The sequence below is a fragment of the Patagioenas fasciata genome, chromosome 7 (assembly GCF_037038585.1).
Source record: "Patagioenas fasciata isolate bPatFas1 chromosome 7, bPatFas1.hap1, whole genome shotgun sequence".
In the NCBI taxonomy this organism is placed as follows: domain Eukaryota; kingdom Metazoa; phylum Chordata; class Aves; order Columbiformes; family Columbidae; genus Patagioenas; species Patagioenas fasciata.
In genome coordinates, this window is record NC_092526.1 from 12,359,353 (window position 1) to 12,383,710 (window position 24,358).

At 43.5% G+C, this 24,358-nt stretch overlaps 1 protein-coding gene across 8 annotated transcripts in view; it reads left to right on the forward strand.

Annotated features, from left to right (window-relative positions):
• Positions 1–24,358, forward strand: part of SEMA5B (semaphorin 5B) — a 268,808-nt gene that overhangs the window by 137,041 nt on the left and 107,409 nt on the right. For all 8 annotated transcript variants that reach the window (XM_065840807.2, XM_065840808.2, XM_071810817.1 and 5 more), the window contains one exon: positions 14,615–14,714. In XM_065840807.2, coding sequence (XP_065696879.1) covers positions 14,615–14,714 — 100 coding nt within the window. The remainder of the gene's footprint in view (positions 1–14,614; positions 14,715–24,358) is intronic.

The window sequence follows — 24,358 nt, forward strand, 5'->3', positions numbered from 1 at the left end:
ATTAGAACTTCACAATTATAGAAAATAAATAAAGATTGAAATTGCAGACACATCAAGAAAATGACCTAGATTATCATTTGGGTCTCTTAAACCCAAGTTAGATTCAAAGTTTTGGCTTTTTCTCAGCACCCTTTTCCTCATGGTTGTTCATGATACAGTTTAATGCTATATTTTCTGCTGCAAAACTCAACTGGAAAATACAGAGGAATAAAATTAGAGGCACCTTATTTCTACTGCACATAATATTTAAGTTCTATGAAACAGGGCTCAAATCTCCAAAATACGTCTCATTTCATAATATTATTTACCTTAAAGCTGTACCCTTTTGGGATGCCAGCACAAGCAGGTTTAGGCTGCAAGGGGAGACAAGCAGGGGAAGCTGCACCTTAGGTGCTGTTCTAATTGCCCGGAGATGTCTCTGCTGAACATTGTGGCTCATGGGCTTTCTGTGGGTCTCCAAATGCATCGTCCCATGGATCACCACCCGCGATACAATGGGAATGACGAGCCAATGACTGAAAATGACCCCAGCAGCAGCCAGGGAGAGGATTATGTTACACCAGCCATTTTCAGTAGATGGACAGTAATAATAAATAAGGCCCCAGACCATTCAGTCATACAGGATACATTAATTTACTGCCAGAATGAACAGATTAACAAAACAATTTGTGTTATGAAGGGGTTGAATAGCTTCTTGTTCATAGCCTTGCTAGCTGGGTTTCTCATCTCAAGACACATGGGATATCGTAACATATTTTTTGTTCTCCAGTCATCAGTTCCACCTTGCTTGTGCTCAGCCCCTCTTTGTATTGTACTTTTCCTCCAAATTACGATATTCCTAACATCCAGTTGGCTGGATAATATCCTTATAATGGAATAATCCAAGCAAAACTCCTTTCTGTCTACTTTTTAAATTATTTCCTGAGAAATTAGGTATTTTCTGTGTCTCATCTCTTGCTTCACAGAATCACAGAATCGTAGAATCACAGAATGTCAGGGGTTGGAAAGGACCTTGAAAGCTCATTCAGTCCAATCCCCCTGCCAGAGCAGGAACACCCAGATGAGGTTACACAGGAAGGTGTCCAGGCGGGTTTTGAATGTCTGCAGAGTAGGAGACTCCACAACCTCCCTGGGCAGCCTGGGCCAGTGTCTGTCACCCTCACTGAGAAGTTTCTTCTCATATTTAAGTGGAACCTCCTGTGTTCCAGTTTGTACCCACTGACCCTTACCATTGGTTGTCACTGAGAAGAGCCTGGCTCCATCCTCGTGACACTCACCCTTTACATATTTATAAACATTAATGAGGTCACCACTCAGCGTCCTCTTCTCCAAGCTAAACAGCCCCAGCTCCCTCAGCCTTTCCTCATAAGGGGGGTGCTCCACTCCCTTAATAATTTTCGTTCCTCTGCGCTGGACTCTCTCCAGCAGTTCCCTGTCCTTGAACTGAGGGGCCCAGAACTGGACACAATATTCCAGGTGTGGTCTGACCAGGGCAGAGTAGAGGGGCAGGAGAACCTCTCTCGACCTACTAATCACCCCCCTTCTAATACACCCCAGGATGCCACTGGCCTTCCTGGCCACAAGGGCACAGTGCTGGCTCATGGTCATCCTGCTGTCCACCAGGACCCCCAGGTCCCTTTCCCCTACACTGCTCTCTAATAGGTCATTCCCCAACTTATACTGGAACCTGGGGTTGTTCCTGCCCAGATGCAGGACTCTACACTTTTCCCTTGTTACATTTCATTACATTTTTTTCCCACCCAGCTCTCCAGCCTGCCCAGGTCTTGCTGGATGGCGGCACAGCCTTCTGGTGTGTTAGCCACTCCTCCCAGCTTGGTGTCATCAGCAAACCTGTTGACAGTGCACTCTATTCCCTCATCCAAGTCATTGATGAATATATTGAATAATACAGGCCGCAGTACTGACCCCTGAGGCACTCCACTAGATACAGGCCTCCAACTGGACTCTGCCCCATTGACCACAACTCTCTGGCTTCCTTCCTTCAGCCAGTTCACAGTCCACCTCACTACCCGATCATCCAATTCACACTTCCTCAGCTTGCTTATTGTATCTCATCCACACTAATCAACCATCTGTTTGAACTGATATCTCTGTATTTCCATGGGAGGGGCAAGAAGGAGACAATATAGTACATGACCTACTCATTTAAGAGGAAAGGAGGCTACACATGCAAAATGTCTTTTCTTTAGCTCTGTTTGGAACTGAAGAAATGCCTGTTTCTTTACAGATTCCATTCCCCAAACCACCTGCCATTACTTGTGACCTAGAGAAAATGGTCTAGACAAGTAAAGGGACATAAATTCAGGTCCTAAATATGCTTATTTGGATAAAGTTTACACTGCCAGAAAAGATGTGTGCTGGGAAGGGGCTGTGAGATGAGTGATTTATCGTATCAGACTACATAGGGATCATGAGAGACAGGTTAGGAATTTGTGCTGTGAGCACTGTCCTGTGTGTTTGCACAGTACCAAACTAACACAACAGCGCCCCAGTTTCCCTGGGGCTTATAAAAGATGCTCATTGTACAGTTCACCAACAACAATAATGTACCCAGTTTGGGCTTCTCATAATTAGATTGTTCTACTCTGTGCTTATAGCAAATCCAGTTAAAGTTTGATTTCCCTTGTCAGATCAATAAGAAAATGATCTTTTACTTCCCAGGAGCCTGTTTCTGGTGTCTTATTAGCTATTTGGTTGTGAGCGGATAGCTACATTAAGGATCTTGAATGCTTCTTTGTTTTTCAGTGAGTTAATAAGTTAGTGAAACAAGTCGGATATATTCTTAGTGCATCCTTTTTTATTCATACATACATGTACACATGCGTACAAGTCCTGTTTCACCAAACAGTATGTCATGCCGGCACAGATCCACAATGGACCACTCTGGTAAGCCAAACACTGAAGAAACTGTTTCTAGTTCCTGTCAGTCATGCTCATCTTTCTTGTCTTTCCCATATGTATTTTATAACCAATAGATGAGTCCCTGCATTTGCAGCTGGGCTGTGCCCTTGCCATACTGTCCTGGTTCTTAGCAGTATCCTTCATTGCTCTTTCTTAGACAAAAAACACCTTTGCTGTTCATTAAAGACATTTGGAGTGCCTTTGTAACATGCCTCTTGGGAAAGCCAGAACATCTTCTGCTATGGCAACACTACGTATGATTCATTATTTCAAGAGCCAGAGCAATGATTGACAGGCGTATGTATTTGTAATGGGTGCAGAGTGCTTAGTTTCAGCTTGTTTACCAAGGAAGTGCTTAAAAGTTTGCAAACTCACCGGTGTTGTACGAATCACTTGCATGTTCACAACTTGACTGGAAATGAGTTGTAGACAGGTTTCCACTTACAGTTTCTACCATTATTTATTTCTCATTAGTTTATCCATTAAATCGCTATGCTCAGGAAAAAGTATGATAGACTTCTCAGATCCTTCGCTGTTCTGCCTGCTAGGGCTTCCTCCCCTGGGCCATGGCAGGTAGTGTAAGCTGGAAGAACATCGTTTCACGGAATCACAGAATCACAGAATGTTTGTCCCTGCTTTAATTATTGCAGCCTATCTTCATCCACAAAACCAGCTCAGCTGATCCCACGCTGAAGCACAGGAGAGAGGCAAACTTGGTTAAAAAGCTAATATCCCAGATCTTCTCAGGACTGCAAATCTCAGCTGTGTGGACTGTATCATGACAGCTGGTGAGAGTTCTCAGTGTGCAGCATTTGACCCATCATCTAATCCCCAGTCTCTCCTGGATGCAACAAGTTGCTCTGTCTGTTGCTTCAGGTTTTCAAAATGAATTAGTTTGGAGTGTATAAACTGGGTTTTCACTTCAGATTGTCTGTAATTATTACCTCCTACCCGATGAATATGATTCAGGTTGCTTGAATTCAGCCTGCCATATATTTTCTCAATATTTTCTTCCTTTAAACAACATTTTATTGAAATGTGGCCAGCTTCAAACACTGAAATCTGTGGGGAGCAGTTAAGTGTTCACTTGTTGTATTGAAAGCAAAAACTGTTTTAACTTTGTGGGCTGACGGATAATAGGGTATGATTTATTTCTTTCGAAGGTTCTTGACATTTTACAAAACACCCTCACTATTGTTGAATTGGTCACTAATACATTATTCACTTTACCGTATATTGATGGCAAAAAAGCACATTAGCATCCATCAACTCTGAAAGCCAACTAGGAAAGCCCCTTAGGAAATTCTGATAAAGATTTACAGTTTTCTTGAGCAAGTGAGATTTTGACAATCCAAACCGAAATTTTAGTTAACAAAGGGTGAAGATTGTGATGCAAAGTATGAGACGTATATCTGCCTAAATGTCAAAGGGAGGGCAAAATACATTGTGGGAGAATTGCCTTCTAGCTCATAGCCTTGCTGCCCTTGAATGGCCACACAGGGAGCCCAGACATTAACTGGTGATTAAGTGTTGACTGGAAATTGGTGGCATCCTATGGGTGCTACAGAGTATTTGACCTTCAGTGCATTTCAGTATAGGTTTTGTTTCTATTAAGAAATCCTTGTGGCAATTTTCTTTTTAATCTCGAAAAATGGAACTGTGGCAAATGAAGCTGATATTTTCTTCCTTATGGTTGATATCGAATTTGTTTGAAAATTATTACTAATAAAGTCATAAATATACAGTGGTTAGAGAATTAATTTGCTATCAGGCAGAACTTCTGAAAATTACACAAAGGAGCTCTCAATATATTTTTCATTCCATAATAATAATTATAACAATAATGATGCTAGTTCTTTGACACTTCCCTATTAATGGTGTCCAAGGCACTTCGCAAATAATCACAGTAATATTTGATTGAAAAAATTGTTCAGTGTTCTGTTCCTTGGGGCTTCAAAAAGAAAAAGGGTCTTGGAAGAGTGCCCTTCATTCACAAAATGCTTTGGACAGAGCGAATACTGACAAACAGGAGAGAAAAGGAAGACTTTACCGTGAAGCTTCGAGAAGCAAAGTGATTGAGTAACTCTTACGTATTGGAGTGAAGGAAGGTAAAAGTTTAAAGAGGTATGATAGCTCAGGTGAAGGAGCAGCCTCTGACCATGAGTGGCGGTGATGATGAGAGGCAGCGTATGCTCAGCACCAGGACTGAGTGAGGTGGACTCACAATGTGTAGGAACAAGTACTCAGGTCACCAGCGCAGTATGCGTGGGCCAAGGTCATGAAAAGCTCTGGTCAACAGCAGAGTAGCTTGTTTATATTTTCCAGAGGTACTGCTGGTGTAACTGGGGCTGACAGCACCAGGTAACATCAGCATGTGCGTGGTCCTTTCTTTGTCACAGTGTCTGGATGTAGGACATAGAAGTGGGCTGTCTCTTCAGGTCCCAGGCAGCATCTCAGAGAAAGGAAACAGGGTGGAAAGCAAAGCCAAGTGCTTTTCTTCTTTTTCTGTAGTTCAGTGCAAACAAAGACATGCCTTATGGAGAATTCATTCTCAATTTTAAAGTTTACTTAGTTTCCTAACTCAGTGAGTTTGTGAACCAGTGGTATGGCAGACCTCATTTGTTTAGCACGTCTGCTTCTGATGAGTGTTAATATATCACATTCTCCTAAAACCTTCCATTAAAGGGTGTCATTATGTTTTGATAAAGTTCACTTTACTACTAGCAATCTCGTAAGAAATATTATTGTTTAATCATGCAGGGTTCACCCTGGAAAGCTGCGAACAGTCTCAGCTCAGTCAAGCACTTAATATGTACTTACCTTGAAGTCAATGGGATTGTGTACTTGAAACCAAGCGTAAGCTTGTGTGCTGAGCTAGGCCACAGTCAAAGTGCACAGCACTGAAACATCAAGTCTGTAATTGAGAATCCCAGCATATCATATTGTTTCTAGCGAGTTCTGCTACCACAGGTCCAGCTGGCCAAGTTGTTCTAACATGGTTGAATGAAGTGGTTATGAAATCTAACATGTTCCTGGGCTTAGTATAGGATTAGCTGGATGGAAGTCTGTGATCTGCAGTACACACTAGACTGGGTTAGAGATTTTCATGATCGCTTCTAGCCTTGGGAGGTGCAGATAAAATCCTGAAGGAACTCCCGTGCTTTGACTTAAAAAGCTCTGACTTCATAGATCATCCATTTTTTCCTTCTTATAACATTGGATGATCTTTAGAATGTGTTTTAATGGAAGTGCTTGAGCTGCAAAATTCAGATTAGTGTTTTATACATGGGGATTACTCTGTTTTACAACACTTTAATAAAAGAGGTCGAGGTCATGGGTGAAATGTGGTCTTTGATAATCCTTTTCTATTATTAGCCAAATTCCAATTTAAAAACACTGATCTTTATGAGAACAGATTCATTTCAAGAGTCTTTCAGGATTTTACAGCCTCTGCTCCAGTTCATTGGTGTAACGGATTCATGGCGGGACCTTTGTCCACGGGAGTCCTCACCGGCCTGGCTGGCTAAAAAGCTGTGTGTTTGACTTGGAGTCTCCAGTTCAGTTTCTGGTGAGCCAGTGAAGAGGGTCACCTTCTGTTTCAGGTGTTCATCAAAATCAGATGCATCTGCTTCTGTGGCAGGTCTGGGTACCTGCAGATGAAACTCACAAAGAGTTCAGCCATGATTTCTCTGCTCCCTCCTGCATTCTCACTAGTGAAACCAGTTGTCATGGATCTTCCACTGTCTCTGCTGGCACAAGTGGCTGGTGTAGACACCTAACTGTAAGAATAATAATAAAAAAATTGCCTCCAAATATGGATGGTTGAACAATGAGAAAGAAGCATTTTTTCCATCAGACTGCAGAGGCTGTAGAGCCAAGATGCAGCTCGCTTTCCTATCTGAAAAAAGGGATTATACTAATCAGAATGTCGTAGGAAGCTGCAAGTGATGCATGAGCACTCACCTTATCTTCATCAGCGAGGGCGATTGTGTGACAGCTGCAGAGCTTGTCTCAGTGAACAATGGCTCCCAATACTTGAACACTCTGCAATGTCTTCAAGAAAACAAGCAAGCTCTGGGTTTCCCAGCTGTGTGTGGCACTGGTCAGCCGTGTTTCAGAAGGTGGTGGTAGGGCACAGGGCTATGGCTGTGTGACACCGTGCAGTGCCATGTGGGGTAGCTGGCAAGATTTTGGAGGAGGGTTGTTGAGGAGGGGAGTCAGCGTTAGGGGAGTGCTTGCCCCAGTGGGTAGCCTGCTGAGGAAACAGTCCTGTGCTGTGTAGACACGCACCTTTGGTCCTGTCAATCCAAGCGTGGCAAATGGAACTCATGGATGTGCACCTATATGCTACACTCTTGCAGCACTGTGTCATCTTCTCTTGCTCTTGATTGGCCATTGCCAGTGAGGATCTGTAGTGCTGTATGTGGAGTCACCATCCCTGGAGGACATGGTTTAGTGGTGGATTTGGCAGTGTTAGGTTTATGGTTGGACTCGATAATCTGAAAGGTCTTTTCCAACCTTAATGATTCTATAATTCTATGGTTCTGTGTTAGCTGGGGTTTGAGCTCTTGTGAGGGTCTGAGCAATAGGAGCCATGCTGAAGAGGGAAGAGTGTCTCTCATGTTACATGACTTCTTTCCCAGTCACCCAGTCTAAGGCCTTGGGACTCATCGAGTGGAAGCCTCCTGGATCTTCCCTGGGGCTGTTCTTGATTTAGCTTCTGCCTGCCCTTCACCATGTGCAAATAGGAACCCAGGTGAAACAGAGAATGGACCAAGACTGACCTCTCTGATGGAACAGAAATGCTGAAGAACTATAGAAATGTGCAGTATTGGGAATGTGACTCACGGTCCTTTGTTCTCCTTCCTTGGGGAAGCCCCAGGACAAATTAACAGTACACTGTTCCATACTGGGAGTGAGCGCTAGTTCGTGCTTATTGTCTGATGTTCTCCTCACCTGGGATTGAATCCCTCAGTTCTTCCCCATATACTGGTGTGTTTTGCCAGCTGCTCCACATTAATAATAAAAAAGTAAATAAGCAGTCATAATTGTACTTTTGCAAAAATTACATTTGGACTAAGTTCTTTTTTCTCCATACTGAAACAATTTAACAACACTTGTTTTGAAGAAATGATTAAAATTTATGAAACAGTCAAGATGCTCGGTATGCATCAGCAACAGTTAGTGCCTCCTGTGCATCGCATGCTTTACAGATAATGAGGCCTTGATGCACTCGCCAGTATCCCTAAACTTATTTAAAATGTGGAAGCCCTGAGACACTAAATAGTTTCATGATTTGCCCAAGACACAGAGGACTGTGGTGCCATTGCCACTGGACACTTAGGACCACATTGCCTACATCTCCAGATGTCATTTCTCTCTTGGGATGGATGAAGCTCAGCAAGATTAGTTCAAGGAGGAGCCATAGACAGTGAGGGGAGAGGTGCAAAATCATCTAGATTTGGCATAATTTTAAATGATAACATGTCTAGGTTACTATGATTAGTGTGATTCTTGTGACGCTTTGAAGGTACGACCTGAGTCTTTGGTTCCTTGTTCGATGTTTGTGTTGTGGGGGTTTTTTGTGTTTTTTATTTGTTTGTTTTTAGCAGGGTGATAAAAACCAGAGCTGAGAGATAGCACTGTTCCCTCTTTCATAACAAGAGCGAAAAAGTCTTGTTCTTCCTTCTTCCAGCTATCTCCTATGCCCATGTTCTTGGACAGGCCGGAGAGGGAGATTAGCAACTCTTTCGATTCTTGGATCTCATTGAAAGGGGGTGGCTTACTGCAAGTAGCTATCACAGTGACTCTCAGGACACTCATGGGTTGGCTCATAGTTTCTCTCATCTGAGAAGGAGTTTTGTAGTTGGCCAAGATGGGAAGAATTGATTGAGTGCACAGGAAATGAGGTAGAAACATGGCTGTAAGGTGAAGACTGCTAGAAAAGAAAGCAGGAGTGGGAGGGGAGGTGAATGTGGGGTCAGAGGGGTAAACTGAGTGAAGCTATGAAAATGATACAGCTGGAAGAACGTCTGAGTTGGATTTGGGCATTGAGAGAAGAAAGAAGAACACTGCTGGTTTGGCCCACTTTATAGAAAGAGGTGTACTCTGCCAACAGCCTTTTGAGTCCTCACAACTGTGAGTGGAGATGAAAGATTTAAGAAGACAATGAAGTAAGAAATTGAAGCAGTTGGGATAGGACATATTTAATGTACAATTAAAGTATTCAATGGATCAGGTTAAAGAAAGAGAGAATACCAGTAATGAGGTGGAGGTGGTGATGGGAAGACAAGACAGCAGGGTGATATGTGTGTGTAGGAGGACTTTTGGGGTAAAGCCAGCTAGAGTTTTTGCGCCTCATGAGTAAAGTTGAGCTCTGAGTGCTGACACATTTGTTTGCTCAGCTTTGCCCACACAGCAGAAGATTTCTCCTTCCCCTAATAAATTTACTGAATTGCGGAGTGGTTTTGTGTTGTGGAGGCTACTTTTGCATCTCGGCATGGAGTAGGAGTGAAAGTTATTTTCCAATGACTAACCTGTGGTGTAACCTACAACAGAGAGCTAAAATTTAAAATGAGGCTGATATTAAAAAATGATTCATTGTCAGTCTAATAAAGATAACATTGTAAGGAGACTTTAGCTTCTGTAGATCCTTGGATGTGTCCACACTTACTGCATTTGAGAAGAAAAGTAGTAGCATGGGTAGTCATTAGCCTTCTGATGTTTGGGTACAGCCTTCTTTGCTTTGTCTCTGATGGATTCTGCTCAGTGGCCCACACAGAAGAGAAACTATGGCCTCAGACTTAGCAGGCAATTGTCTGCTTCATGAAGAATGCTCTGAATACAGGAATGATTGAAGCAGAGGATGGTCTGAGATGGTATTAATAGATCTGATTCTGGAAAGGGGACATTTCATCAGTGTATACCAAGAAGACAGCCTGAGACCTTACCTTATGCAAAGTGTTTTGCATCTCTTGGTCATTTTTGGGATCAAGTACTGAGAATCCTCCAAGCTATTGGGTGGCCTGAAAAAGATTTAAGTGGTTGAGTACTTGCAAACTGGAGTATCTACCAGTCACTAAACACAGTTTGCTCTGTGCCAGGGCTGAAGCAAACCAGAAGGAGAGGAGATTTTACAGTTCAGAAGTCATGGCTGTCATCTGTTCCTCCCCATGAATGGTTAATTACTCAGTAATTAAACACGCCATGAATGAGTAGGCTGAGTTAAGAGAACTTATTAGAGATCATAACAAGGGAATAAGAGAAGCACTCAATGTGTCGCCAAGTTAACACTGCACAAAAGTAGGTCTGAATATCTGCAGAACAGGTATTTATTTATTCCCGTTGAGTTTGGCAGGCCTCGAGTGTTACATGTATGCTCTACTTCATTGCACAAGCCTTTACTGTTGAATCAGCTTATTTTACAGGGACTTTGTGTAATATATGTGGTTTAGGTTGTATTTTCTGGAATGGGGTCCCTGAAGCTTCCTTCTTGTTCCCAATTTTCCTCCCTTAAGGTCTTTTTATGGAATCTTTGAATATACCCTTGTTTTGAACAAAAAAAAAAAAAAAGAGAATTATTGGTCCTGTTTAGTTTAGCTTCTTTTGCTCCAGACTAGGAAATCCACTCTGAGAATTACTCCGGAAACGATGTCCTTGGATAACACAGCGGTTAGCCGTGCTCCGTGCACTTAGCGATAGCTTTGCACTTTCAAGGCATGGGCATTTAACCTCTCTGCTCTTGCATGGTGTGTGCTGGCTGCACAAAGCTTTTCCAGCCTGCTGGAGATGGGGCTGCCAGTGGGCTTGAGTGAGCTGAAGCAGTAAATGATGTCCCTCAGGCAGAGAAGTCACAACTCAGTGTTTACACACTTCTTTCCTCCAAAACACACAGGGTAAGGGTGAGGTGGGAAGCAGCTGTTTTGAGGAGATGAAGGCTCAAGTATTACCAGGTTTACCACATCTTTAGAAGCTGATCCAAATCCCATCAAGCTCAGTGGAAAACTGCCAGTGATTTGAAGGGCCTCTGGATCAGGGCCTTAAACCTGGCTCCTGCCATTTGGCGCATCGTCCTTTGTGCAGCTGAGCAATCCTTGCAGCCCTGTGCTCTCAGGAAGCCGGTGCAGAGCAGCGTGCAGGCTGCAGGGACCACCCTCTGAAATGGCAGAGGGCCTCTTTTCACCTTGTCTCGTGCATGCACAAAAGCCTGAGCACAGCTGTGTTGGCAGACTTACATTTCCTGCGAAGCTTTGCTGCCTCTGCAGCTGGTTACCTGAACCACCTTGAGCCGTGGAGGGACTTGCAGAGCTTTAGAGGCTCTGAATCAGATGTCTGGCGATAGATGGTGTTGGAAACTATTAAACTTTTGTTCATTGGTCCTCATGTGGAGGAAGTGAGAGCATGGATCTTCAAGCCCCTGGAAATGAGTAGAGATGAGAAGCACAAAGGAGGCCTTGATGAACATTTTGCCCCTAAGCTGTGTGATTCCTTTCTTTCCGGCTCCTGCTGCCGACATGCAAAGCCAGGACCTTGGTTTCTAATTTTTTGTACTGTTTTTAAACAGATACTTTTGCAAATGTAAACATGCCCCAGCACTCAAAGTTTCCAGCCAAATTAAAGAGTCAGCACTGGAAAAATCAGCCTTCTGAGAAAGGTCAAATACAAAGAAATGCTGGAGTTCATTGGGTCCATATGTGTAAACTTCAGCTAATATGGGATAGACCCAGGGCAGCACTTACCTTGGAGAACTGAACTAGTTTCAAAATGAAAGGCTGGAACTGTCCTTAGGGATGACTGTGGCCTGAGCAGTAGATTTGAATGTATCAAATGAAAAAAGACCCATGTCCTGACTCTTGCTCACATTTCCATTTCACTTTATCCTTTCCCTCTTAGCAAGAAGAAAGAAGGTTGGGAAGGAAAATGTGCTATTTGGCATTAATTCTGACAACTCACGTTTAGACATTCGTAGTTGGGACCGTGCTGGGTTTAATAATCTCCAACTACATGCCTATAAAAGCTTAATTTTGCTATGAGGATGCATGCCTTGCAGCCTTTAATTTAATAACCGGGAAGGGTTTCTTTATAAGTTGTACCACCTGCAGTAGTAATAGAAATCAAGACAGTGCCTGTTATTTCTTGGGCTTGATTGACATTTCAGCCAACATGGAAAGATTCAAGCCACCTACTGCCTTTAATTTTTTAATTTTTTTTTTTTTAACCTGTAATTTATCAGAGCTTGCCATTAAAAGGAAGAACTGATGAGTGGAGCTTTTGCTTAGAGCAGCAGATGAAGAAATACTCTTCCTGCCACTGCCCTGTAATAGTGGTTTAGTTAGTAGGAAAGAGTCAGTACGAGAGGAGGTAAAATGACAAGAGAAATTACGGCCTAAAAGCAGCATTCTTAAAAGGTATCATCATTATATAGCAATCCCCTAATCCCACCCCCATCAGCCAACAGAAGTGCCAGGAGATCTGCAGCACATGTCAGCCGGCTAACTTGCCTGAAAGGTGTTATTGTTGCTGGTTCTGCTGCTTGGTTCAGAAATGTCTCTGCAGCTAAAGAGCTACAGGAAAAGAAGACAGAGCCCCATTAGGTAGGAGAATGCCAGAGGTGAAACTGCGGTGCCTCCCTGGTGCTGGTACATCATTAAGGGTCCCAGAGGAGTGTAGGAGGTGGAGATGCTAGAAGGTTAGATGGGCTGAATTATTCCTTAACTCATGCCTTTTCATTGAAGAGCAGAGGAGGGACATGTGTTGTGTGTGGTTCCGCAGTGTGACAGGAATGCTGAGAAGGGCTGGAAGCCTCCAGCTCCCGGTGACAGGGTTTTTAGATAGAGAGGGTGGAGGACTCATTGTCAGAGAGGCCCTGGCAGTGTCCAGTTAGGTGGGGCATGGGACTAGGCGTGATGGTGTTCAGCTCCATGGTGAGGGAACTTAGCAGACGTTAGAAAACATGGTGGTGTTCAGCGCAGAAGCAGAAGCTCCATTACAAGGTTGTGCTTTGGAAATGGAAGCAGGACAAGTAGAATATAAGGACTTTTATATTTTTTTTTCTTAGGGTTTTGATAACTGAAGGGCTTGATTAGGTTTCACCCATCCCTGGAGGGAGAAGTGACTTGAAATTGCTCAACAACTATCCCTACGTCAAAGGTTTTAAACCGTTGCATTTCTGTAACCCTATGAAGCATGCCAAGGTGCCAAAGACCTAAATGAGATTCCTCATCAGCGTTGTCATCTCGCCCCTGGAGAAAGGGAAACTAATGCCTACAACAAAACACTGAAACCTGACGGCCTTCAGTGAGACTTCTCAGTTTGTCATTGGGGATATAAAAGGACAATGGAGCACAATTTTTGAGAGCTCTTTTGAACTGGTCTGGACTGCGTCATTATTGTTACGAGTCATCAAGTCATTGGCCTGTGTATTGGTATCCTGTTGGCTCGAGGTCAGAAGATATTACCTTTCATGTTGAGCCTCCTGGATCTCCAATATCCAGTCCTTGAATGCAGCAGGTTACTTGTCAACAGGTCACAGAGGGATTACAGATGTACTGATTTGCTGTCATTTGTGCCTTGCTCCCTCAGATACTTGGTATTCTCCATGTATTTAATAGCCATAGCAATTAACAGTTGGAATAAATTCCCAAGAGAATTCTTCACTGTAAAGCTGGATGGCCTTCTGGAAGATACATATTAATCTATCCTGTTACTTTGTGCAGTAAAGGTGTAAAGTGGGACGCTGAAATTCTGTGATCTGTGAGACATACAAGGTCAAAGCTGGTAACTGTTGAAAGCTGGGATTGTGTGAATGCCTTAGCATCATGCCTGAGAGTACTCTAAAAATAATAATTCTGCTTTTTTAAAAAAAAGACGTGTATTTTTTGTTACACCAGAACTATCTACCATAGATCTCTCAAGAGATATTGTGTTAATATACGTAGCTTCTGGAAGAACTTTGTCTCCATGAGCATACTGTAGCCAAATCTATTGCTTTTCCTTTAACCTGTGTGATTGTAGTTTGGATAATTGCCTGGATTGGCAAATCCAAGCTAGTTGATAGAGCCGGTCTCAAGCTTGTGCAATCTCTCAGCCACAAAAATGCTGTGATGGCCCCCCACATCTAAATTAAGGAAAGATTTAACTGACAGGGATCCCAGATGTTAGGTAAAGTGAAACCTAGAAGAGAACCTAAACACTGAAAGAGAAGGTTAAACTTGTCCTTGGAGCAGCCAGGTCTTGAGTACAGATCACCTCTACACTAACTCGGTTTTTAGTTGACCCCACCATCCCTTTCTGGAGGGCAGCAGTTTCCCGTTGCTTGGCACGGAAGGGAAGGCTGTGGAGGTGTCATGGCAGGCAGTCCTGTGCTTTACACCGCTTAACCCTGGCTCTGGAGATGGTTGCCCTGCTTTAGCAGAAGTAAAATAGAGCTCTTGTTGTCTCCGAAACCAATGCTGACGCTCCATCCTGGATGTGAAAATAACTGCTGAGACAGCCCTGTGTTTATGTGCGGGTTTTTTTGGGTTTTTTTGCGTGTTCTGTGGAGAATCAGAATAAACAGAAACCCTTTAAATAGATTATTAATTAGCCTTCCCCTGACAGATAACTCGGTAGGAAATCCATTAGTGGATGTCCGGGTGAACTCTCTTCTTCTAGAGCAGCTTTATTGTTTTCTGCTTTTTCATTTTCGTTGCAGATCTGAAGCCCTGGGTGTCAAATTTCACCTATCCAGGTGTGCAGGACTTTTCTCAGCTTGCACTGGATGCCAACAGGAACCAGCTCGTTGTGGGAGCAAGGTAAAGATATTCTTTTAATTAGTCCAGAGTTGCCACTCAAACTCTTTCCCTTCAGGTTCTGGCTTCAGAGAAGAGTGTGTTTCTATCTTATGTGGCCTGTCCCTCCCTCAAAAAGAAAGTTATAATTCATGTAGAGGGATTTAAACTCTGAGTATAATTGCAAAGAAGAGAAAATTGCTAGAATTAAAAAACAAAAAGTAAAAAACCAAATCCACAACAAAAAAAAAAATCAAAATGACTGGTTAATGAAGCAGAATGCTGGCATCTCCCTCGGTATTGTGAATGTTATAAGAGTTATAGCAAATTATTCTGCACCATTCCTCTGCCAGAATTTGACTTTACAGTTTATTTGCTATGGCCAGACTTGCCCTCTGTACCAGGTTCATGTACTCACCTTTGTGTAAGTCATAGTCAGACTTTGGCAACGTAAATGTCCGCTTTCCTCTCTCTTCTTTTAGAATTCACTTCACAGCCTGCTTACTTCATCTTGCTGATATAGCCAGATCCTCACCTAATGTGTTTTGGTGCAACTCTGTTGTTCTGGCCCGTTGTATATAATTAGAATATATTTTCCTTTCTTTTTGAACATTATTTTTATTTAGGATATCATAAGAAAAGGGTGGAAACACATAAGGTAAGCAAAGGCAAGCTCTAACAAATTTAGAGCTGCATTTGTAATAGGGAAAAGAGCTATGCTTCAGTGAAATAATATACATCAGGAGGAGTTGAATCATGAGTCGCAGCAACAACTCTTTTTATTGCATAATAAACAGATAAGACAACCCAAAAAGAGAAGACTAAGCATGCTCTAACAAATCTGTTTAAGTATAACATTTAGAATCGAATAACATTGTGGTAGCAGACTGTGCTATTAATGAAAATGAAGGAAGAGAATGCTTTCTTCCTGGGATATTCAGCATCCAAGGACAGGAGCTGGAAGAACTCATGATATGAACAAAAGAAAAGAGCAAGATATGTAGCAGAGGGAGAATTTTTTGCTCCAAAGAGGCAACCGAAGTGTGATTTAATATGCATTTTGTGTGTATTTGTGCAGCAAATAATAACACTTAAATTCCTGTAGCTGTTCAAATTGCCAGAGGCCCTCCTGCTTTTCATACCGAAACATTTCACTCTTCAAGCCATGGCTTTACCTGTGCTGGAATCTTCAACCAGCAATTATTAATATTTATTACTTGAGAACGGCATTGCTTTTGAGGATGGCTGTGAAACAGCGCCTTCTGCCAGGCATTGCACAGACGCGGGCACGTCGCTCTGAGGAATTTATGGTTTACATAATTCAGCTGCACGGCAGGTTTCCCCCACGCAGCCGCTGCCAACGCCGACACGCTTCCCCCTGCTCAAACCCCGGCAACACGTCCTGGAGGGAACCACAAGAGCTTGTACGACTGTGGTTAGACATGAGGCTACAATATCGCTATAAACAGGGGAATGACAGCAAATTTTATTACCTGCTGGAAGTACAGTATAGTGTATTGCCTCATGAGGAAGCAGTGACAAGTATTTACAGAATTTACTTGGAAAAGTCAGTTTTCACGAAGCACTATCCACCTCTCTGGGAGACTGAAAGTTTAATTGGTGCCACATGGTTCTGCTGAGCAATTCTTGCTAGAGTTAATGGAGATTTTTTTGGGGGGTTTGGTTATAGGCTTGGTGTGGGGAAAGTGGGGAGTGCTGAGCCCTTTCCCTCTTCCCTATCTCATTTCTACCCTGTGTGGGGTGACAGGGAGAGGTGCATGAATGTGGGGTGTGGATGGGGCCCGCAGTGCTGCTCAGCTCTGGGTGTGCTGAGCTCCCGGGGCTGTGCCAGAGAAATGGGAACGGGAAGTAAAATCTTTTCTGTTCCTTCCTTCCCTGACAAATCCACACCTTGTTCTGGACTATTTTTAGGGGTGATTTTTTGAGTCATTAGTTGCTCGTGCACCATCTGCTTGAATTTGCAAATGAAACAATACCTCAAAGAGATAGGAGCTGTCTCTATCCATCTCTACAGGGTGTAATTTATGAAACCTAAATTTAAATGTTAACCATGTTTAAATGTGCTACTGTAGATCATATTAGTAGTAATGCCAGCTATTCTGGGGTTGTGAAAGGAGTTTGGGATCAGGGTAGAGTTTATAAGTACTCCCGCTTCTCAATTTCCTGGTTAACATAATTCTCTTAGATGATAGCACTATAAATTATTTCAGACTAGTTCTTTCTATCTCTATTTGAAAGCAGTATGACCTCACCACAGCATCTCTTTGGCTTAGTTCATCTTGTGTTTCAAAGCTTCACAGGAAATTCTTCCTAGAAGAAAAGAAGATCCTGGGGCTCATGAGGGTTTTTGGTTTCAGGAATTGGACACAGCATGACTGAAAATGTAAAAAGTATTGAGGGCATGCCGTGCAGACAGGGAGCTGCAATAACGCGAGCCTCGGTTTTTTAAGCTTTATCCTTATCTGAGAGCCCTCCCCAAATGACTGTACTGAGTGCAAACCAGAGGAGTTTGATAACTCCACTGCACCAAACACCTGCCAAGGCAAAATCCCAGAAACAAAAGAATTAGTTTCAAAAGCCCACCATGGTTTCTAAGCAACATATTTACTTGTCATATCATTTGTAAAATCCAAACACTTGCAAGTAAAGGATATGAATAGTTTAGAACATTGTAAATCTCACACTACCCATATTATGAGCCACATTTCATTAAGCATAAAAACACACATTTCAAAAATTCATAACCTTCATTTTGACTCATAGTTTGCGCGTTTTGTTTTTGCTTTAAATGTAATGTTAGTATTTTAATGTACTGTTTTTCTTCTGTGAATGAGTGATTGTTTTGAAATATTTGCAGCTTTTTTCAGCTCTTGAGCACATGTGATTACTATTTGAGCTTATTTTAATGGGAGGAAAAACAATTTTCTAGACCTCATTATTACTGAGAAAAAACTTGAAAATATGATCTGAACAGCTCAAAAAAAAAAGACGCATAAATCCTCCTATGCATTAAAAAATGATTATTATGGTAACTTGAATCCTGCTTTTTCTGTGCTAGCTATCAGCAGTGCCATTTCTGTCCAATTGTCCTGCTCTTTTGGAAAACACTTTCTTCTTTTCATCAAGAATAAGCCTTGAATTTTTCAGACCTGAGAAACCTTCCAAGTCAAAGCCAATAAAGCAGCTGAAATGGAAACCGATTGCAGCCTTGACTATGTAGAAACCTCCATCCCTCTCTAATAGCATGATCTGGAATACTTATTGTCTTTACTTTCAATCTCTTTCCCATTATTAGATTTCAAATTTAACTCTACTATACAGCATTCCTACCGAGCAGTTTGCTTTTATTAACTGAGGGTCTATTTGCTCTACCTAAACATCTGAAATCAAAGAGTAATGGTGAGGAAATGGGTGGCAGTTTCTCGTAGATTAGTGTCACATAATGAGCTATAGTTTTGAATTATAGACACAAGTTGTACATATGCCGCCACGGCAGAAGAGCCACAGAGGAGATTATTCTGGTACCAGAACAAAGGCTAGGAGAGTGGGACACTGCTCTTTTGTCAGTAATACAGCTGGTGAATGGGCTGGGAAGAACAGCTTGAATGAGCTGCTCTATAACAAATGGTTTAACAAAGGAGATGAGCTGAATTTCCTAACTCGATGGGCAAGCAAAAGACACCTGTGTTAAAAAGCGGTGACTTAAAAGATGCAACTGTGTGAATTGATGGTATCTGCTTGCTGTAGCTCAAGGTCATGTCTAGATGCTGTCAGAAAGCACGGAGAGCAGCAGCCTGCCTGGTGCAGCAATGTGCCCGTGCTGTGAGAACGGGGATGCTGGAGGTGATGGTGGTGGGGCAAGAGGAAGCCTCCATCCCCTTCCTGCAGGATGTCCCAGCTCCCAACTCTCCAACATCCTTCTTTTGCCCCTTTCCTTCCTTCTCTTCCAGCAGAGACTTGCTGGCCTTCTCCCATCCCCACAGCTGTGATGTCACCCGCATGTTGGAGAAGCAGAGCTCTGTTCTCTCACCTGTGCTGCAGGCAGGGTGCCCAGTCCCCAGGGAGGGTGGATTTTGCAGAGGAGGTACAATGTGTAGCTGTGACATCCCACCTTCTTGAGGAGACATACTCCTTGAGACTGTCTCATTACTGGCTTGGCAGAGACAGAGGCCAGTAAAGAAATGGTGATATGAAAGACCCTGCTTGGAGTCAAGCCAAAAAGCATGCTTCACAAGATCTTCCTGGCGAGGAGAACACAAAAGGTTTAAAGGATGATGGTTGAGACACTGTGTGACAATCTGGCACGACAGCAAGCTGAAGGGAAACAGCTTGGACAACAGGAGGATGGTACCCAAACAAATGGCTGCACAGAGAGTGGCTGGGAAACCCAACGGGAAACATTTGACTTTTCCCAGAAGGAAACGGTGGGGGTGTCAGCTCGGGGCGGTGGCCTGCTGGGGCTGCGGATGTGAGAGGCATGGCCGCGAGGGTTGGCCGTTTGCAGCAAGTGGAGGTGTTACTGTGGAAAACCAGCCAGAAAGCATCACGACCAGAAGTCCTTGTAGTTCTGCCTGCCAAGGGGGCTGTCAGCTCCATCCGGAGGTGGGAAAGGATCATCTCCTGTGGCTGTTGAACAGGGAACTGCAGTCCAGGAGCCCTTGTCACGAATAGTCATTACCAAGAGGAGCCTGGAGGTAGAGGGCAGTGAGCAAAGGCTGCATGAAAGGACTCAAAACTGGCAAGTAAAGTGCATGTCATTCTGGGCTGCCAGCCTTCTCTGCAATAAATGTTAAACTACAAAGCTGCTGGTGATTCAAGTCTGGATGCTTTGATGGGAGTGATTTTCAAACTAGATTCAGAGCTGAACTGAATGTGCCTGTTAATGCCAAGGAGGTGCATTCAAGAAAGAAGATATGGTTAGTTTGGGGAGCAGGGAAGGTGCTGTATGAACCAACAAATGTTTTAGGGGGAGCACAACAGCCTGGGCACACCCCTTCCTGGCTATTACTGCGTCTGGCTGTATAAGCATTAAAACACCTCTGGATCATGCAGGCTTAGCTGAAGAGTGAATGGAGTGACTGATGTCTCAAAAGAGTTGCTTCAAGTTGCAGCTTGCAGAAATGTGGCAAATTGTAAATATACTCTAGGACCCTCAACCAGCAGGTTTGGCACCCTGAGTTTATTGAAAGTCTCCGGTGTATGACATATTAGTCTGTCAGATACCAGGTTGCATGCAGGTTTCTGGCTGAACATGGGCTCTTTCTTGCCTGCTTGGCAGAAAGCTCCAGAGCACTGCAGTAAAACTCTCAAAACCTGTGCTGCTTGGAAAGTAGCACTGTTACCCTTGGGCACCTTCAATCTGGACTGCCACTGAACCCTGAACAGAATAAGTCTCACCAGATTATGTTGCCTGGGCAAAAAGCATTTTGCAAAATGGAAAATTCAGTGGCAGAAGTTGGGTCAGAGCTGATCCGCAGATTTAGAGTATCAGTGTTGGGTCTGAACTCTGTCAAGAATACTTTCTGTTGCCAAACGACCAGGGCCCCTCACCAACATTTATCCTCATAGGGCTTCTGTGAGGGAGGAAAGCACTAGTAATTTCACGCTGTAGATGGGAATCCGAGGCCCAGAGGGATTAAAAGCAAGCCTGCCCTGTATAAAAGGCTGTGGTGCTGAGACACAAGTTTATAGTAGATCTATAGCTACTCCTGCAGTGGGACTGTGCTGTCTGAAGGTACCAGTCAAAGTCTGCAGAACCTCAGAGGTCTCTGCACTTGGCTAATGTGGACATAGCCAAAGCTCTTCTATGGATGGACTCACAGAAAACCTGTGGCAAAGGTGAGATTTGGACCCTTTACTGTTGTATTTCCACTTGGTAGTTTAATCACTTGCCCTCAGCCTTGCATCTCCAATGAAGATGTAACTCTTCAAAATGCTCATGAAAGTGTGAGTCCCACACACTTATACTGTGACAGTTTCAGCGTGGCTGAAAAAGTCAAGTTTTATACAGCATGGAGACACTAACATGCAAACAAGTTAACATTGCCCACAAGCACACAGGCATAGCCAAAGGTTAAATAGTCCACAGACTCGTGCTGTTATGAGCCAGGTATGACATGCCATTTGTCCCTGACTACAGGATTTGATTCAGTGCTTTTCTGAGACAAAATGACTGAGCTGAGTTACTGCCGTTTCTGATGGCTCACATTTGTATCGCACTGTCTTACGCCAGCTTTACCCCCTACTAACTCGTTTTTGGCTGAGAAATTACCTTGCCAGTTGAGGTATTAATGAGGACGTGAGCAAGCAAAGAGCATGATAATGTTTTTTATTATATCCAGATCGTAGGAGGGTAGCTGAAAGCCCTGCTGCAGAAAAACCTAGAAAAACAAATACCACCCTTTCCTATCAGACAAAAGAATGCTCTAATTAAAGTTACATCCTTGTATTGGAGAGTGGAGGGGGGCAGATAACATGGTGATGTGAGGAAAAAAGGGAGAGTCAGTCTCTGAAATTAACAGAAACCTTTGAAGGACCATTGATGTTTTTAAAGAAGCTGCCTGACCTGCATGGTAAAGCATATGGTGAGGTGAGAAACCTGTAATTAGACATTGCAGCTAGTTAAATCCATAATTGGGGGTGCACAGTTTCTTTACACAGGGAACAAAAGTGTGGGGTTTAATTTTTCTGGTTGAGCCTGGGATAGTTCAGAGGGAGATTTTCCACTGTGATACTGTGCCAGGTGAGGTCAGCTCAGCCCTTGTATAAGTGTGGAGGGCTGAAGCCCCACTGGGGTGTCTGTCTCTTACCTATAGAATTTACTTTCCCCTGCTGGTCTGCAAGGAGTCTGAATTTGCCTTACCCCAAATCCGTGCTGTTCCTGACTTATACTCTTGGGGAGGAGGAGAAGAGGTATGGGCAGGAAAGGACAGAAGAACTTTTGTAATTGTGGGGTTCTGGGAACTTTGGAGCCTGCCTGAAATTTTGTTGAAGTGTAATTTTTTTTCCTTAGTTAAAATTTGTGCATGTGCTCGAGCACAGAATGCAAATTTTAATTAACTCAGAAGAAATAAATCAAATAAAATACTATGCTGCAGCACTGTCAGGTTGCTGGGCCAGACCAGTGCACAGCAGAAGCCACAGCTGTAGGAGAGCAAAGAGACAGCTGCACCCCAGATGTTGTGTGTGGAGAAGAGGGTGAGGCAATGGCAGTCTCTGGTCTGTCATCTTTGTTGGCAGAGAAAACAGTTGGTCCTTCAAATTGCCTGCAAGGCAGCACCTCTCTGCAAATGAACTCAGCATGGTGGTCCACACGCTTTTGGCCGTGGTCAGAGGAATGGGGCTCTCGGCTGACTCACGATCAGTGCCTGCGCACCCAGGGCTGTGTGAAAGGTAATCCTGGTGCACTGCAGGCTGATGAGAATCATCCTTGCAAAGCAAATTGCAGGCCTGACTGGAAAAATATCTCGTATTCCAGATAAAATGAAAATTGGTGATGCCCTATCAGAAAAGCAGCCACCCATGAGAGGCTCACTTGCTTTAGTGACACACTGAGAATAATTAAGTTTGAAGGTGTGTTTCAGAGAGTGAGGTGTCAGCAAACATAAGGTCAGGATATTTTGACAAATGCCTTGGAGGCTTGGACCTAATGTGTTTTTACAGCATCACAGGATGGGGCCGCAGAGCAGTTTCCTTTTGCATTACTGAAAATACTCTCTCTTGCTCTGGTTCAGTTGGTGATATGTCAGTTTTATATGGCAGGGCTCACCACAGTGACTTGCATATCACTTTATATCCAGATGTTTAGGTGCTAAGTCTACTGTTCTGTGCCACTGCAGAGGTATAAAAACCACAGCAAAGAAAAGGGATTGGTTGGCAATAACTTAAGTTCAGCAGCCAACTCTCAGTATTTGCATACAAGTCATGTCGAACTCATCCAGAGTTTGAGGAAAGCCTGACAGAACTGAGCATGTTTATCAGCCTAAGTAGGCAGGTGAGGGGCACTGCCAGAGAATATTTGAACAATAATCAGTGCATCAGAAGAAGAGGAATGTTACAGTTTGGTTTATGAAAGCACAACTAAAAGTAATGGGCAAATAGGAGATCAAAGGTGCCCATTCGGCTTGGGGCCATATCAAGGTGCTGTAAGTGCTCTGTGACTCTGCCAGCTGGATGAGAGGGGGAGAGAAGAGCTGTCAGTCGCATGTCAACAGACATTGAGGTGGCATGTGGGATAATATGTGATGGTCTGAGCGATGGACTCACTCTTCCAGGAAAACAGGAACAAACCCACACATGAGTTTTGAAAATTTGGCTCACTTTCTATCTCTGACGTTTTGCAGAAACTCATCTAGTGAAACAGAGGGAGGGAAATGTAACAAAAAAAAAAAAAAGAAAATTGGCCTGCAATTTATAAATATGTTCAAACAATATTACAAAAAAATATTCCGTTCCTGTTCTCTGAAGTGTGTACATATGGCTTCCCTCCAGAAAACAGCTGGTTCAAGGTGTCTCAGTAGCGTAGTGAATACTGTCACCCCCAAGGAGGTGGGATCACCTTGGAGCGACTCTGTGCCTCTCCTGCCCTGGGCAGAGAGAAGGGCCAGATACACCAGTGCCAGCTGGCTGCTCTTCTTCCAAGCTGATGGAAGAGGGGACACGGCTGTCTATTCAAGGTCTGATCCCCATCCTGCTTGTCTCTCCCATGGCAACAGCTGTCCATCTAGATTTCTGAATATTGGAATAGTCCAGGGTGTCACAGCCATGCTGCTGTCCTGCATGGTGTGCAGCTATGAGCATGTGCCTCTTTTGACTCTTCCTAGAGCTGGCCCTGAGTGCACAGCATTGAGTCCGAGCAGATCTGTGCCATACACCCTTTGCCATTAAAGCTGATGGCAGCTCTCCTCCATTGACTGGAATATAGAGGATTTGATTTTCATCCTTGTTTCCACTGAGAAATACTGAATGGGCCTCAGTGGCAAACAGAAATGGTAGTTGGGGCCCTGGCTTAATTTGGAAGCTGCTTAATCAGAATGATATGCTGCTTGCATGAGGAGCCTCTTTTAAGAGGATGCTCCCCTGGCTCTGGCTGGATTTATCACTGAGAAATGTTGCTTTGGGGAAAGCAATTGCTCATGCAGCAACTACATCATATTACTGTATGCCATTTAGTATGGTTCTCTGTTGAACATCTATTAATTTTTAAGGAAGAATGATGTCCCAAACAAGTGTTTCTTCAATAGAAACAAAATTACTGGTGAATAAGGATCCAACTTGTAAGAAGGGTGCTTGCTCTCCACCTTTTCTCCAGCATGTGTGTCAGGCCCTACAAATGATTCACTGGAGCAGCATTTGCAAACACATTGTCACATCACACTCCAGAGTGGACATGTAATTAACTCCTTCTGAGAGCAAAGGCCAAAATTGTCCTTCAGGAGCTGGGTTGCTTGGGATGGTTGGCTAGTTCAGAAATGTGGATAACCATCTGAAAAGTTCAGCCACAGCTAGACCTGCTTAGAGGCACTGTGCGTTAATCTAGCATGAGATTTGGTAGCCAAGAGCCCTGGGGTCGGATCTCAATTCTATCACTGACATGCTGTGTGCTTTGGAGAAGGTCATTTAAACTTTGCTTGGCTCATTTTCTCCAT